The 18,288-nt window shown below is 43.3% G+C and overlaps 1 protein-coding gene across 4 annotated transcripts in view; it reads right to left on the reverse strand.

Annotated features, from left to right (window-relative positions):
• The window catches only part of slc4a11 (solute carrier family 4 member 11), a 61,636-nt gene that overhangs the window by 22,528 nt on the left and 20,820 nt on the right, over positions 1-18,288 (reverse strand). For 2 of the 4 annotated variants that reach the window (XM_058077330.2, XM_058077323.2), the window contains exons 5-8: positions 17,027-17,255; positions 11,089-11,124; positions 5,825-5,906; positions 4,477-4,600 (exon numbers count right to left, since the gene is read on the reverse strand). In XM_058077330.2, the coding sequence (XP_057933313.2) occupies positions 4,477-4,600; positions 5,825-5,906; positions 11,089-11,124; positions 17,027-17,255 (471 nt within the window). The remainder of the gene's footprint in view (positions 1-4,476; positions 4,601-5,824; positions 5,907-11,088; positions 11,125-17,026; positions 17,256-18,288) is intronic. The other 2 variants (XM_058077324.2, XM_058077329.2) reach the window with 2 other exon arrangements.

Raw genomic sequence — 18,288 nt, forward strand, 5'->3', positions numbered from 1 at the left:
GCCCACCTCCGGTCCATCCAAGGAACTGACATGAAAGGAATGTTCTATCAATATTTGACTGGCTTTGGAGGAGAATGAAAGTTCTAAGCAGGAGCAGCAGATACACCTCATGGAGATGGTCTATGCTCATGGACCATTCTGGTCTATGGTGGTCAGTCCTGGTCTATGTTCGTGGGCCACGCTGGTCTATGGTGGTCAGTCCTGGTCTATACTAGTAGACCACGCTGGTCTGTGGCGGTCAGTCCTGGTCTGTGCTTGTGGACCACACTGGTCTATGGTGGTCAGTCATGATCTATACGAGTAGACCACGCTGGTCTATGGTGGTCAGTCCTGGTCTGTGCTTGTGGACCACGCTGGTCTATGGTGGTCAGTCATGATCTAAGCCAGGGGTCTTGGTCCACCAGCAGCCATGCTTGTCAGTGTCTGAAAGGCGTGTCCCAAATGTCGCTATGCTAAAGTTAGCATTGTGTTTTTGCTTCGAGCTGTGTGAGACGTGTTCCGTCCAACTTATGACCAACCATGCGGCGTATTTGTCAGAAAAATAATAGCACAGGCAGCCCAGTGGGGGAGCATGTGTTGACACATTTTCACTCTTTTGTGTGCGACCGTTGAAGAGTGGAAGAGTTACACATGGCTCTACATGGCCCACTCCCACACAAAAAGGCACATTTTCTATTCAAATTCCATCTTGCTGCAAATGTTGAATAAGACGACGGTTCATATTTAGCATTTTTCCTAACTTCCAAGGCTTTGCAAGAAGCTTAGGGCTTTGTAAAATCTGCATAACATTTCCTGGAAATCCCTTTAATTGTTAAAAGCTTCTGCAGGCACATGGTGTATTCTCCGCGGGGTTGGGGGGGGGGGGTGTGAGTGGTATGGTGGAGGGTCGCGTCTGAAATGCAACACAAGACTTGGAATAATTGCTGCTGCGACTCCGCCAGGATGCGGCTGTAATTTGTTGTAGCGGGCTGGTCTGGGGGTATGTAGGAATACAAAGCGGGGGGGTTTACTATTTGGGGGGGAGCACGGGTACACGACACCCCACCTTGGGGATCCGACGAGAAAAGACAAAAGCGTGAGAAGAGGAAGCGTGAGAGCAATGATGAAGTCCTCCCGTGATGAGAAGAGGAGATGTTTTCCTCTCTAATGAGGACGTCATGTTCACTCTGAGGAACGTCTCCCAGCACTTAGTGTTGGTGACTGCTGCTCACACCACACGCCGTTACCGGGGAACTAAAATAAAGATGTCAGCCTCACTCCAAAAATTAATTTCTTGTAACAGCGAGGAAAACGTCTCCTTCTGCTGCAGCGAGGAAGGCTGCAAGGCTGCAAGGATGCAAGGAAAGTGTTTTTCATGCCGAGTGAGGAGAACAAAAATCAACCACCTAAGGCAGATAGTCATTATTACATCTGTGTGGAGAAGGTAGAGAGCTTTGATGGCAAAATAGAGTGTGTGTGTGTGTGTGCGCGCTTTGATGCGTGGCTGCGGACCTCGATGACTTGGGACATTTTGGAAGCATTGAACTCAAATTGAAGCCATGAAAAAAAAGAACCATAACTCTATATTTCATCCTAATATGAAATAAAGAGAAAAAGTACACATTTTTGTCATAAATAATACATCCAAAATATGTCATAATTATGATTTTAGACACTCCAATATTGCCCATAACGACCAGCCCCTTCGTCCTGTACCGTACCATTCCACTGATCCAAGTCCCCGGATAATGCACTGTACGCATTGGTGACTCAATGCCAAGGCATTTTTTTTAATTGAGTGCAGCTGATAAATAACCCACCATGGGGCCAAAAAACAATTGTAAAAGCCAGCAATTTGATAAGTAAGGTGAGAAATATGGCTGAATTGGCGTCAGCCTCCCTTCATCTTCGCCAACAAGTGTCCAAAATAGGTCAAAGGGATGTTCATGTATGCATTTCATTCATAAAGTATTCTTTACTTGAAGTATTTTATACTGTAAAACTGCTATTATTCTCTATAAAATGTCTTTTTGGTTCATATTTTGGAGTCCACTGGATTTACAGTGAAGAAAATAAGTATTTGAACACCCTGCTATTTTGCTATTTCTCCCACTTAGAAATCATGGAGGGGTCTGAAATTTTCATCGTAGGTGCATGTCCACTGTGAGAGAGATAAACTAAAAAGAAAAATCCAGAAATCACAATGCATGATTTTTTAACAATTTATTTGTGTGATACAGCTGCTAATAAGTATTTGAACACCTGAGAAAATGAATGTTAATATTTGGTACAGTAGCCTTTGTTTGCTATTACAGAGGTCAAACGTTTCCTGTAGTTTTTCACCAGGTTTGCACACACTGCAGGAGGGATCTTGGCCCACTCCTCCACACAGATCTTCTCTAGATCAGTCAGGTTTCTGGGCTGTCGCTGAGAAACACGGAGTTTGAGCTCCCTCCAAAGATTTTCGATTGGGTTCAGGTCTGGAGACTGGCTGGGCCATGCTAGAACCTTGATATGCTTCTTACGGAGCCACTCCTTGGTTTTCCTGGCTGTGTGCTTCGGGTCGTTGTCGTGTTGGAAGACCCAGCCACGACCCATCTTCAATGCTCTGACAGAGGGAAGGAGGTTGTTCCCCAAAATCTCACAATACACGGCCCCAGTCATCCTCTCTTTAATGCAGTGCACTCGTCCTGTCCCATGTGCAGAAAAACACCCCCAAAGCATGATGCTACCACCCCCATGCTTCACAGTAGGGATGGTGTTCTTCGGATTGTACTCTTCATTCTTCTTCCTCCAAACACGCTTATTGGAATTATGACCAAAAAGTTCTATTTTGGTCTCATCTGACCATAAAACTTTCTCCCATGACTCCTCTGTATCATCCAAATGGTCATATGCAAACTTAAGACGGGCCTTGACATGTGCTGGTTTAAGCAGGGGAACCTTTCGTGCCATGCATGATTTCACATCATGACGTCTTAGTGTATTACCTACAGTAACCTTGGAAACGGTGGTCCCAGCTCTTTTCAGGTCATTGACCAAGTCCTGTCGTGTAGTTCTGGGCTGATTCCTCACCTTTCTTAGAATCATTGAGACCCCACGAGGTGATATCTTGCATGGGGCTCCACTCCGATTGAGATTGACCGTCATGTTTAGCTTCTTCCATTTTCTAATGATAGCTCCAACAGTGGACCTTTTTTCACCAAGCTGCTTGGTAATTGCTCCGTAGCCCTTTCCAGCCTTGTGGAGGTGTACAATTTTGTCTCTGGTGTCTTTGGACAGCTCTTTGGTCTTCGCCATGTTACAAGTTAAAGTCTTACTGATTGTATGGGGTGGACAGGTGTCTTTATGCAGCTAACGACCTCAAACAGGTGCATCTGATTCAGGATGATACATGGAGTGCAGGTGGACTTCTAATGGGCAGACTAACAGGTCTTTCAGGGTCAGAATTCTAGATGATACACAGGTGTTCAAATACTTATTTGCAGCTGTATCACACAAATAAATTGTTAAAAAATCATGCATTGTGATTTCTGGATTTTTCTTTTTAGTTTATCTCTCTCACAGTGGACATGCACCTACGATGAAAATTTCAGACCCCTCCATGATTTCTAAGTGGGAGAAATAGCAAAATAGCAGGGTGTTCAAATACTTATTTTCTTCACTGTATAATTTTATATTATATTGTAGTGCTGCACGGCGGTTCCTGGGGTGCGCCGGTTTCCTCCCCCATTCCAAAAACATGCTAGGTTAATTGTCCACAGGTATGAATGTGAGTGTGAGTGGTTGTTTGTCTATATGTGCCCTGTGATTGGCTGGCCACCAGTCCAGGGTGTACCCCGCCTCTCGCCCGAAGACAGCTGGGATAGGCCAGCACCCCCGTGACCCTCGTGAGGATAAGCGGTAGAAAATGAATGAATGAAAGACATCCGACTTGCAAGGGGCCGGATTCAAACGCTTGGTGGCCCGCCTGTGGCCCCTGGGCCATAGTTTGCCCACCCCTGGTCTAGATTTGGTTCATATTTTGGAGTCCATTGGATTTACAATTATATATTATATTGTAGGGCCGCACGGCGGTCGAGTGCAGTTAGCGCGCATGCCTCACAGCTAGGAGACCCGAGTTCAATCCCACCCTCGTCCCACCCTGGGGACTCCGGTTCCTGGGGACTCCGGTTTCCTCCCACATTCCAAAAACATGCTAGGTTAATTAGCCACTCCAAATTGTCCATAGGTATGAATGTGAGTGTGAATGGTTGTTTGTCTATATGTGCACTGTGATTGGCTGGCCACCAGTCCAGGGTGGACCGCACCTCTCGCCCCAAGACAGTTATAGGCTCCAGCACCCCCTCGCGAGGATAAGCAGTATGAATGAATATTATATTGTATACATTTTTTCCTTTTTCCACATGATTTAATTTGTCCAATGTCCTTAGTCAGAAACAGAAGTGGTGGGTTTAGTACATACGCTAACGCTATAGCTATAAGCTATGTGCTTACCATTTTGAGCGGCGCCAGGACTAGGATGACGTAGCGGACCTCGCAGCAATTCTCCCCCCAGTTCTGCGGCCTCTCCAGGCGGGAGATGCACACGTGACGCCTCTGCAGGTTCTTCACGTTGCAGCTGGAACAAACACGGAAGAGGAATGTCAAGGATGTCATTTGCATAGCTCGACCTCCTCCTCCGTAAATCAATAGCGGACGCCATAGGAATGCATGACTAGCGTGACCCGTTCTCTCTTCTCCTTCTCCCAGCTAACCATCTAACTTGCCGCGCCAGGAGGAAATAACTTTTACAATATTTGTCAGCTGACATACGAGCGGATGACAGCGCTTTTCATGCTTTAAAGCACCCGAGGGTCTCCTCTGGAGGGGCTCACTAAAGGGTCAACTTTTTATCACTTCAATTCAGACATTGGCCTTATTTCAGGACATGCTGCAAGAACGCCATTCAACAGAACAATTCTTTACTTACGTCTTTTGCTAATGGTCATGGTCATAGTCATGGTAATGGTAATGGTTTAATTTCATTTGAACATGCATCAGATTACAATTGAGTGCATCCCATAATCAGTTCCCAGTTCCACATGTCCAAAAGGAGTAGGAAGAAGCAAAGCTTATTAAATCCTACAATCAGTACCTGTTACATTTGTTCACTTCCTGCCTTTCTAATATCTTTTTTTTTTATTATTCCATATTTGTATTTATTTTTTGTCACATACCGAAGTACGAGGTGATATATATGACCATACAATGACATAATGGGTACCATAGTAACTGTCAACTGTTCACTTCCTGCCTTCCTAATATCATTTAAGTTGTTTTTTTTTAATAGTAACATTTTAACGCTAAAGAATGATGTGCAACAATTCAAATTCACCTTTGTTGTTTGTCTGTTAAAGGTGAAAAATACTGTTTATGTCACTTTTGGTTTGCACCTCAACATTGTTTACATCTTTTTACACTCGTAGTACAGCTAAGAATGTTAAAAAATGACTTTTAATAATAAAAGTTCCTCATTACAACTGTGACATTTTCCTGTCTAATGTTAAAAATAAGTGTTTTATCATTTTTAGTTTTCGTTGTTAAGTAGTTTACACCTACGTATATAGTATACACTTAATAAAGCGTTCATGATGGCCACAGTTTGACCCTGGAACAGATTATTTGTATTGCTGTGGGGAAGATGGCTTTTATTATTCTTCTATTAAAAGCAGGTGTCATTGTGATGCAGTACAGAAAGTACAAGTGCAATAATAAATGTACTGGAGGTGTAGTTCCGGCGGACCTAATGAAGTGGGCGGGGAGTGCATGCCCAGATACGGTGAAAGAAACAAAAGCCACTCACAGGATGCAGAGCCAGGACTGCTGGTAATGGACCCCCGTGTCGGTGGCCGTCACCCCCTGGATGGTCTCTGATAGCAGGTGGACTGTGGGGGCAAAGGTTGAGCATGACAGGCGATGAGTCGGGCGCAAACACGCACACACATCTGATTTATGTGTGGCAGGCTTTTTCCACCGAGGGCCGCTTACTGAAAAACGGAAGGATGCGAGGCCATTTTGGTACTTTACACTAAGATGGATATGAATATCCACCATTTTTGTTAGGATTACTATTATGTTTGTGTATGTTAGAATACTCCAAGGCCCAATAAAACAAGCTGTGTGGCACAAACCGCCCCCAGGCCGCAGTATGGACACCCCTGCCATGTCATATTGTTGTTTATTAACAATATCAACTACATTTTAGCCTTGGAAGCTACAGTATACCACAAGGCTGACAAAGCATATATTTAGCATTGACATCTTTATTGCATCAACGTGCCCCCCCCCCCATTCTTCAGTTTTTCCGTATGCGACCCCCGCTGGAAAAAGCAGCCCCCGTGTACATGTTCGTCTAAACCTCATCCAGCACCCAAACGACCAGACCAAAGATGCCGCCGCTAATGAGCTTTGGTTTCAGATGACGATGTCGGTCACCAGGCGACAGACGAGTGATGGTCATGTGATGATCATGTGACCTGCCTAACACGCCTCATTACCACTGGACCTCCCTGGGATCTCCCCCGGGAGGACTAGGAATACGTTGTAACATAAAGGGGAATGTTTATTTCCATATTCTAATGTTTGTTTTATCTCCGCCATCTACCATCTCATCAGTGAAGAAGCTCCCATTCAGGCCAGAAAATGATGTGAGTCGCCATGACAACCGCTCCAGCGCCATGAAGGAGCGCGGCAAGCAGCAAGGCGGAATGAGGCTGATAAAAAGGAAGAAAAGAAAAGGAAAAAAATGAGCTGAGGTGGAAGAGGATGAAAAAGCGAAAAAGGGAGATGAGATGACAAACGCCGAGTGTCACAACCAAAAACACGTGAGCGACGAGATGAAAGGAGGACGAGACGCTTTCAGTTCAATTAGTAGACGGGAGCGCCTGACGCCCTTCCGTGTCCGTAACCTTCCTTTTTGTCTCACTGGGGGGTCCTGGAAAATCCACATTGTGGGGTACACCCTCCAAAGACCTGCGTTCCAGATTGGAGCCAGACCACTAATCAATATTCATAACGCTGCATAACATGAACACATGATCATAACCAGATATCAATATTCATAATGCTGCATAACATGAACACATGATCATAACCCTTATTGTGCTCGGAAATACAACCAGCAACTTCTTCTATGGACCGTATTTGGATACTTTTTAGTCCTTTTTCTTGTTATTAATACCAACATTATAGAATGATCATATTGTTAATTATTATGTTATTGTATTAATATGGTTGTAGTTTAGTAATATGGTAGTACATTCATGCATTTTGTTCAAGTTATCATTATTATTATATTGCAGTACCGAAGTAAATATGAATAAAAGAGCAATAATCATAACAAGTGCAGTACAATCATTTTAAGTAATGCAAGATAATAAATTATTATGGCTGTTAAATGATTCTATTATGATTTATTGACCATTTTCTTTTGTTAATAGTATGATATCAACACCGATTAGTATAGAGTTAAAAATGATCAACAGGTGTAATAATTAGTACATGAAAATAATCATTTACAATATTGCAATGATGAATAATGAAATTATTTTTAGGGGTGTGGATATCAGCATAAAAATTTTGATATTTTTGATATTGGTATCATATTTTTTCCCCAATCATAAAAAGAGATACAAATACAAAGACAAAAACTGTATCCAACACACATCGGAGTTTTGGGCTCCCCACTAAAAGGGCAGCAAAAAGTGTAGCAAAAGCCGCTGATTGGATCACACAGGTGGGGGTCGGCGCCCTCGGCCAAGGTGAGCTCCAACTGTGCGACGGCGAGCAACAACTTCCGAGATGCCGCCTTATTCTTCTTCAGTCGAGGCAGCACGGAACGCTGCGCGACATTTCGACTCCGTTTCGTCAGCGATCGGCACGCAAAGGCGGCAGATGAAAGAAAAGGTAAAGAAGAAACAAAGGTAAGCGTGTGACAGACATGACAGCCTTGGTCCAGGGTGGGGGTGGGGGTGATGACATGTCCCAAATAAGAGAGCGGAGATATGGTGTTGATTGTTATGATGATGATTAAGATATCGGCTTGAGGTGTGCAGCAGGTTCTCTTCCTGCATGAAGCTCAGAGGTGACCTCAATAAAACCTCTCAATCTTATGCAGCCTAAAAGATTAACTGCGGCCTCAACGCTGGCGGACCTGTCAGTGCACACGCACGCACACGCACGCACACACACACACACGTAGAGCGAGGAATGATTGGTTTCCTTGGTGGCTGGTGGAGGGCACAGTGAAGGAGGTGATTAAATAAGACGAGGTGGCAGATGAAACACTTATCCTATATGGAGGCGGACATGGTCGGCCAATCAGCGCACGGGACACTGATGAGATCACATGGCGATGTGAAAATGTAGGGGCCGCCGGGACTGGGTCGGCCACGGGACTCGCGTCGTCCAGACGAGTGCTAATCCGTCAGCCAAATGACGCGAATGATACATGCGGCGACGAGGTCGAGTGGCGCTACGGTGTCATGCTCGTAATCACAAAATCACATATGTCCGCTTGATGACACTTTTGTGTGCGTTCTCCTCCGTGGACATCTCCACGGAAAACTCCTCCCATTCAGTCGAATGGGAATATACTTTAAATGTGTTTCGGTATATTTAGGGCTTTAACTTGGATTGTGACGCAAGTGAACAATAGCAATTGAAGAGAGAAGCTGAGAGTTCTTTTTTTATTGCAAATGTTGATCTGAATTTGGAGGAGAATGTCGATGTCAAGCTGGCGGGAGAGGTCGGAACTGGTCGGAATTCGATCGTGGTTCCGGGGCAAAGCCCCTGTGAAAAGCAGGGATTTACTATACTGTCTATGTACTGTACTGTCCATGCTGCCTAGCTAAATAAATGACGTAGCATCATAGCATACGCAACTGGTTGAAAGTTGTTGTTTTTTTGTGTGTGTGTCCCGTCCAGCCATTGGGGCAGATAATATTGTTGATCTAAATGCCCTTACTGGTCGAAAGTTTTACAACAGACCAATTTTTCCCGTTATTTATTTCGATAATTATAGGCTCAACATCGGTTGATATCGGTATCTGATTTTTTTTCCGCTAATAAAAAATGACGTTGTACATGTGTGTGTTCATTCCACCATAGGAGATACGTCATGTCACATATATCGGTATCGGCTGATATCGGTATTGGAAATTGAGAGTTGGACTGTATCGGCATATCGGTTTTCAGCAAAAAAGCCAACATCGGAGGATCCTAACTTGAAACGGTACAAAGGTAAGTAAGTGGTGAAGTGCCACGCGTTAAAAAAAGGTATCTAACGAATAATGTATTATTATTTCAGGTTGATAGAAAAAAGTCTGATTTTGGGACCACAAAAGGGGTCAGCGATTTAAAGCTGAGGTTGATCAAGCCTTGGCAGTTGGTTCAATCAATTCCTACGGGTGTTCCAAGTTCTGGAGTACTTAGTACCTCATCTGTTTGCATAAAGACAATGCTCGGAACGCACTGTGGTACTATACCATCGCCAAAATCCGTTGACCAGCACTGTACTGGACAATAATTGTTGTAAAACACTCGACCGGTAGTGTAGGCCTGGTGGTTGTCCGGTTCAGGTTCGATACAGTTCGTTAGAGGGTAAAAGTGAAAATTCAAGTTTGAAAGGTTTGTGAGGATAACTGAAATTGTAGTGCATTGCTACCAAACACACTTTTCGAACTGTTCCTAACAACCCAACACTAGCCACATTTACATGAGGGGTTTTTCTCTTTCCAAATGGAATCTTTCCGAATGACCTTACCGAAAACAATGGTATCCATGGAAAGGAATATTCCAATCTCTTGTCTACATGCGCCGCTATAATCAAACAGAATAGTCAATGGCGCTGTAAAACGTAAACGTCACGTGATACCGACTTCCCCGAGTTTTTCTTTCACTTGTTGGGATAATTCCGTATTGCCAGTTTTTCCTTTGTCCAGTTTGTATGAAAAATTAGTTTGTATGAAAAACCAACTTTCCACAGCAGTCCAGTGCCGATTGCTGGCCTCCATTTTTAAAAGTGAAGAACGTCTGGATCTGCGTGTTACGTCATATCTGAGCATGTGCTGAAAGAACGCACCCGGGATAAATTTAAACAGGAAAAGATCAAATCCAATCTTGCTAATATTCTATAATTAAACTAGGGACATGTTTTATATAGATATATATTTTCTTTTTTAATAAAACTGGACTTATGAATGGCGTATAGAAGGGTTTAGATTCTGTTCCACAGATGGCGCTAATGCACACCAAAGCTGCTTGCCAACCGCCAATAAACAACAGAAGAAGAAAAACGCACCCTGACAACTTTCTGTTTGAGCGGGGTACAAGATACCTCAATCGGATTGGGTAAAGGAATATTCCACCCCCGTGAATCCCATTATATATTCATTCGGATTGGCACTATTCTTTCGGAATGAGGCGTATACAAAGGTTACATTCTTTCCGTTTGAGCAAATAAAGCGAATGCAATTGGAATATTTGGGTCCATGTATACGTGGCTACTGTCACAGATCGACGTTTTGTATTTTTTTTTTACAAGTATTCCCAATGGCAACCAGAAAAAATACATACTTCCACTTGGTACGACAGCGTCATCATGAAAGATGAAATATTTGGCGCCAATTATCATTTAGTATGAATTATCAATAGATACAAATTCTTACAAGCAGACAGGAACAAAATAAAGAAGCCGTGACTGCTAAAAAACAACAAGTCTAACTTTTGAAAACGTGATAAATGTTCTTGTCTGCTGCTGCACTTGTCCAATAACGTTATTTGTGCTGCTTTTTCAGAAGTCTTTCTAAGATTGGACAATTTGTACGTATTGTGTAAGACGGAGGATGAGACATGTATTAATATGATATATCATATTCCCAAACAGCGCTGATCAAGAGGCCTTGATTCGGGGGCGTACATCGATATGACACGAGAGGAGAATGGTAATCATGTGACTTCTCCTCTCTGGATCGACCCAGTCCCGAGCGTGGCGAGGAATGCTGATGGTGATTGGGACACAAGCATGGCGCTGATTGCTGACATTTAGGTCCAATTAGTCCGGCTTACCGTCATCAAAGAAAACAAAACTCTGAGACGTGTCTGCTAGCGGAGGGAAGAAGAAGGAAAAGAAGGAAAAGAAGGAAAAGAGAGAGAGCGGTCAGAGTCAGGTACCACACACATTTCCTTTCACTTCCTGCACATTCTACAATTTTCCACAAGTCTGCTCAATGTGTGCTGGACGTCTTTATCATGATTAGCATCCAGCAGGCTATTATCCCAAATTGGATTTTTATCACAGATAGCTGTAATTCCGTGTCGGACCGGTGCCAGGAGACTCAACGAGAGATGAGATCAGATGTGGGAAAAAAAGAAAAAAAGACACACAACGTGACAAAAATTGAATTAGCATGTCCAGTCCTGTTCGATGCCCTGTTCACACTCGAGGACAAGTTTTATTGTTGACATTTGAGTTTGGTCACGCCGTCCAATCAGGAAGCTGTGTCTTCCATAGATTAATTTATTTATGGCGGCTCTACCTGTTCACTCTATCTTGCTTTATCCAAAATGAATTCATGAAATAATAATGTTTGGGACTGTAGCGAGCTAGCAGCAGGTTAGCATTGGAGAGAGCGGCCTACAGCAGCTCCTTTCTGAATGTTCACTGCACGTGTTGGCTGCTGGTTAATAACGTGCATGACGTGCATCAGCGGTCTAACGGTATTCTACGTACACTACTCTTGAGCTCTCACTAACGTTCCACAGATGAGAAAATAGCCTCTAGAACAAGGGTGGGCAAACTAAGGCCCGGGGGCCTAAGCGTTTGAATCCGGCCCGCCAGTTGTATTTAAACTATTAACATACAAGCTGGCAACATGACTTTCAAGGAGTCAGAGTCGTGTTGACATACTCTTATTGTAAAAATATTTCGTTATTTGATGGGATCCGATGTTTGTTCTCCTGAAAATAAGGGACAGAATGTATGACACCTTTATGGATAAATAATTCCAGATGGACTGTTGGAATTATAAACGTAAAACAATTCGCATGTATCAAATATAGAGCCTGCCCCCGAACAATTTTGTGAACTGAATGAGGAAGTCAAAAAGTTTTCCCAATGCTGCAGCTGTCAATGCTAAGGTGCTTATTTTCTGTTACTGTCTCCACTATTTTGGGTAATACAAGTTTAAAGGTGACTATAGGGCTGTTATTTCATGTCCACAGAGCTCTAATGAAGTTAATAAACATACGTATTTAGAAGGCTCGCTACAAGTCTAGTCAAGTGGCTTTTGGAGACTTTTGACATAAAAGCACGAGTGCTGCTATGGGCCCCTCCCCCATCTCAGTCGAAATATTTGTTTAGCTTTTCTGCTGATGCATCATGGCTAATTATTCAAATTTGATCGATGAAGGCACAATGCAACATAACCCACAGCCTTTTTGAAAGTCCCATGTACATCTTGCGTTGTTTTCACGGACAGTATTTTAAGTCAAAGTATCATTTCACCGCGTCAATCAGTCCCATTTTCCGAAGTTGCCATCTGATAAATGCTGTTGGCGTGTACGCGAGTCACCAAAACAACCACGTTTTTATCTGCTTTCACTTCCAAACAATGCCTGAAAAACAAACTAGCCGGGGATGACGATGCTCCGCTCCTCCACGGAGAGCCGACAGGAACCGGAACAGATGAGGAACATTTCGTCATCAACAACACGAGTCGCTCTGATGACAATAAGCCATTGTGTGGTCAATCACAGTTGCCATCATCATCCTCTTTGCATGCAGTTATGAATGTACCAAGCCAGGACAAGCATCATTTAGTCTTTTGTGTAAATCTCCATTGTGTTGACTAGAGTTGTTTACAATGTGCACCAATCCCAAATTACTAAAACACAAAACAGAAAAAGAAGCTGGCATCCAAAAAAAAAAACGAGTGTCTCGTCAGTACATGTTGGAGGACTAATTATCTCAGGGAGCTTTCATCTTCTCTGTTCTCTGGCACACTTGGATCTTTGCTTTATCTCGCCGCTGTGATGCATCACGCTCGGTTGGCCCTCAGAAGATTCAATCCTAGCACAGGATATGACACGTCCATGCGGTGGACGCTCACACCCGGCACACAACAGATCCCCGCATATTTATGAGGCTCCAAATTTTGGGGAAAAAAAGTATATTTTTAGTGTGGGAAAACCCGCTCACTTGGGCTTTTTCTCTCCAATAAAAGGCATTAATCCCACAAAAAAACACATATCACATATCAATCACTCGCACAAGTAAGTAATAATTTAGAAATACACACTAGTAAAACATAAAATGTACAGCAGCTTCTCAGAGTGCTGAGCTAGCAGGACAACCCAACGCCCTGTGGATCCGTGTACCACCGCTAGCGCCGACAGACGAACATGGAGGTGCACCCACGCTTGTAACGCTAGCCTAGCTATACATGGAACTTTTTAAAAAATCCAAACACTCACTAGACTTTGTAAAAAAAATATCCTGAAACATCCTAGCTTGTGGGCGCGACTGACAGATGCAGCTATTTCATTGGTCAGTGGGGCAGTTACTATTCAGCCCCATGAATTCCGCTTAGCAACATGACCAGGAAAGAAAATATGGTCAATTCTGTTGGCTTTGTCTACTAGTTAGTACTTCCATGTTATACAAACATCGGAAGGAGGAGCCTGAGATGAAGATCAGACGAAGTTGACCATTTCCTGCAACAACCACTTGACCTTCCTGGCCTCCGTAAATGACCATAATTGTAATGTAATGTACGTTCTAAACAGGAGTTGATAAATCCGGCATTGTAGTGATTTTTCCAGCGGCTAACTAGCAAAACTGAGAGGGCAATCAAGTCTGGGTTTTCAATTCTTGGCAGTTTCAGTTGCTCTAAATGTGAATCTCATGTGTTTGCACGCATAACTGACAAAGTCTTACATCATCCTCGGCGTTAATTATCTCCTCCTTCTCGTCGGCCATTGCTGCGCCGCTGCTAAGATGTTTCCTCGGAGGGAAAGACGCTCAACATTTGGCTGAATTGAAAGTCTCCCCGCATTCCCTGCCTAGCCTGGCTGGCTTGTGAGGAGTAAGCAGCGGCAAGGAGAAAGAGGTTATTCCCGTTCTCCTCGTCTCCTCGAGCGATCGCTCGGCCATAAAAAACTACCAGAACTTCAGGCTAGGCGGTGAAGCACCAGCCCTTGCAGAGGCTTGTTTAATTTAGAGGCAAATCTCATCTCATTGTTACCTTGTAAATCTTGCACTGACCTTCAATGGCTAACAGTTGGGATGTGCTCATGTAGCGTTTTTGCATGAAAAGCAAGTGGTCTAATGGAGGGTACGCTGGTGAAAATAACTCCTTATTTCTTTCCTTGCTTAACATTCATGCGTATAAATAACATTAAAACATTAAATAAGCCACACTGGACTGCAAGCGGCATAAGTCCACATCATGGCCCGCACGAGACTGTGAGAGTACAGGGTAGCTCTTTATTCATGAGCTATGAAAATACTCACAATCAGCTTGCCAAGCCATTGGAAATCGCCGGAGGTCATTACTCAGCAAAGCAGTCTGCTTGTAAGTGTAAGTGATCTTACAAAGAGTGCTAAATTCATCACACGGCAACTAAACTCTAAAAAGGTAGCTAAGAAATATACAAGTACAAATATGAGTTTAATATTTAAAAAAAACATCCCAGCAAATAATTTCTGAGCATTTCAAACCTGATTCATTCAGCTGCCTCTGTCCACCAGAGGGAGCCAAAGAAGCAAGAGGCCAGAAAATAATCCGAGCCCCCACCTACAGAATGGTGCAGTGCTGGCTAGTTGACACTAACATCATAAAGTGCTTCTAATGAATCGTGTGTAGTTTAGCACTCTTTCATTGGAAGATGAATTGAAATAATAAAAAGGCACATCAGTCATCTTCCTGTTAAGAAATCTACCTAAACAAGTGGTGTGTCTTTTTGTCTCCTTTTGGCTAAAATGTCATTAATTTGTAAACAGTTTTTGTAAACGGAACCAGATGAGCACATCAAATATAGCCTTGAGGATGTTTGCTCTTTCTCTGACTACAAAATCCCACATAGAAAGTATCTGTTAGCAAATGGATGGCAAGCAGCAGCCATAGTTGAGCACATGAGGAGGCAGGAGGGGGATGTTTTCGGCAGGCGAGCGGTCAAGAGGTGGCAGTCGACGGCGCTTTGAGGAGCTAAGTGAGCGATCAATGACACCAGTCAATTATCACCTCGCCCAGGTGTCTACGCCATGAGACAGCAAGCACGCCTTGACATGACAGGTGGCCGTCACATCATCGACAACGGCGCAGATTGCTAACTGAACAGTCAAATCTGCTTCTTGTCAACAAGATGGAACACAAAGACGGACTTGAAAATGGTGACATTATAGAGGTGTCTGTGTCTCCAATACACACTGTCATTCAAAATCAATAGTGTTGTGATGCAACGCTACGCTCAACACATGATAGTTGCAGGTCGTAGATAGTTGTAAGTAGATAGTCGTAGATAGTTGTAAGTAGTTCCAGGCACGTGTAGATAGTGGAGAATACTTTCAGGTTGTGGAGATACCGTAGTTGTAGATCGTTGTCGATCGCTGTAGATACGTTGGTCGCAACGATTGTTGTCAATACGATAGTTGGGGTATTGTTGCAGGTAGTTTCAGATTGTTGCCAATATGGTCGGCGTACGTTTTAGATTGTTGCAGATTAGATAAAGTAGCCGCAGATAGCTGCAGAAAGTTTCAGATTGTTGGAGATACAATCATCATAGACAGCTGCAGATAGCATACGATAGTCATAGATCGTCCAGACAGTTTTAGATTGTTGTAGACACAGTAATCATACGACAGTCGTATATCGTCCAGATAGTTTTAGATTGTTCTAGACACAGTAATAATACGATAGTCGTAGAACGTCCAGATAGGTTTACATTGTTCTCGACAAAGTAATCATCCGACAGTCATAGATCGTCCAGATAGTTTTAGATTGTTGTAGACACAGTAATAATACGACAGTCGTAGATTGTCCAGATAGTTTTAGATTGTTGTAGACACAGTAATAATACGACAGTCGTAGATCGTCCAGATAGGTTTAGATTGTTGTAGACACAGTAATCATACGACAGTTGTAGATCATCCAGGTAGTTTCAGATTGTTCTCGACACAGTAATCATACGACAGTCGTATATCGTCCACATAGTTTTAGATTGTTGTAGACACAGTAATAATACGACAGTCGTAGATCGTCCAGATAGTTTTAGATTGTTGTAGACACAGTAATAATACGACAGTCATAGATCGTCCAGATAGTTTTAGATTGTTGTAGACACAGTAATCATACTGTAGATAGCTGCAGATAGTTTCTGATTGCTCAGTTTAATTTGTTGTAGATACATGTAGTTGCAGATAGTTTCCGCTTGTTGTAAATACAGTAGTTGTAGATAGTTATCGGTCGTTTCAGAGTGTTGTAAATACAGTAGTAGCAGATGATTGCAGATTCAGGTTGATGCACATACGGCAGTTGTAGATCATTGCAGATTGTTTGGATACAGAAGTTGTTGATAGTTGTTGAACGGTAGTTTGATTAGATACAGTTGTTTCTGATAGTTTCATATTGTTGTAGATGCAGTAGTTGGAGATTGTTGCAGAAGATTGTAAAATGCGTAGACGTTCTCAAATTGTTGTATGAAGTTGCAGATACTGTAGTTTCAGATAGGTGTCGATAGTTGCAGTTGTAGATAGTTGCCGATATGTGTAGATAGCACTATATACAGCCGTTGCAGATGGTGGTTGTACTGTAGATAGTTTTGAAAGGTTGCATATACTAGCAGACAGGGATAGATAGTTTGAGATGGTCAGACGTAGCTGTATGGTTACAGATTTGTACATCGTTGTAGATATTTAAGTTGCAGAGCGTTATAGTTATCTGAAGTTAAGTTTCAGATGGTTAAAGTTGTAGATGTGAGCTGAAGATTCTTCTGTGTCCTCACTCACCGTTGACTTCCTGAGCGCCCGCGTCGGTGAAAAGCAAACTCATCACCTCCTCGAAGTTGCAGCTGGGCTCAGGGGCGTTGCTGTCCTGACCCATGTGGTGCAGCATCCTCTTTAAGACGTCGTCCAGGGACGCCGCCGTCTCATCCAACAGGATGCTCGCCCTGGCCAGGAAGCCATCCAGGTCACGGTGAGCACGGATCTCCTCCTCGAAGTTCATCAACTTCACATACTATAGAAAGGCAAGGTTGCTATTAGTCCTCATGCCTGGACATGGCGGCTTCCATGATGCACGGAAGACTTTCGACAAGATATTGGACTTTATGGACCTTGCTTTGGTCGGACAACAGAAAAGGGTCTTCCCCAAAATGGGTTGGAAGCAGCCCAAGATCTTCCCAAGATGATGAATTCCCATTCTCGCGCTCATTGATCATTGACCAAGAGCTACAACATCTGTCTTCATGACGTCACCATTTCATTTCTGGACCTGTCTAATCAGTCCTGCCTCTCTTTTCTCCGCACCACTCTGCTCAAGGTGACCTTGACTTTTCCTCAGCGCTTCAATCCCCCCTCCCCCCATTCTTTAAGATGATGTTTTCATGACAGCTGTAGACCTCCTAAAAAAGCCCAAATTCAAAAACACGTTCTCAGAATGCTTCAAGGGACACATGAATGGACAAAAAGATGAGCATGGCTCGATTAAGAGCCCAGACGGTAACCCCACCACCCCCCACCCCCACCCCCGCATCGATCGCTGCATTGACAAAAATTCCAAAGATGAGTGGAAGCCCTGCTGCTCGTTCTAAAACATCAAACAATCTCGTCTGAGGAAGCTTTGGATTGTCTTGTTTGCGACTGGAGACCCTGGGGGGCAGCTATTTTTGGATTCTTTCTTTCATTTGGTGTAATTAGTAACGTCTTCACGTCATAACTCACCTCGGCAGTTAGGTGTGTACCGCATATGTGCACAGAAACATGGAAACTCTGATTTCTTATTTACTGTCCACCCCTCGAACACACGCTCACTGTTATATTATGTTTGTTTAGCTTTAATTGAATACTTCACGGGGCTGCACGCCAGGGCTTTCTCACCTATAACACAAAGTTAAGATGTTTTGTTCGAATAGTTTAGCATATTTTGACCTAAACTGGGTGGCTTTTAGCATCTTTAATGTACCAAATATTCCCAATTTTGGGGGGAACATATTTGTTTTCCATGTCCACGTATGATGTAAATAGAAATCATCTGTTCTAGGGCCAGGCTG

This window comes from Doryrhamphus excisus, linkage group LG14 (assembly GCF_037039965.1).
Source record: "Doryrhamphus excisus strain RoL-2023G ecotype Guam linkage group LG14, RoL_Dexc_Guam_v1.1, whole genome shotgun sequence".
In the NCBI taxonomy this organism is placed as follows: domain Eukaryota; kingdom Metazoa; phylum Chordata; class Actinopteri; order Syngnathiformes; family Syngnathidae; genus Doryrhamphus; species Doryrhamphus excisus.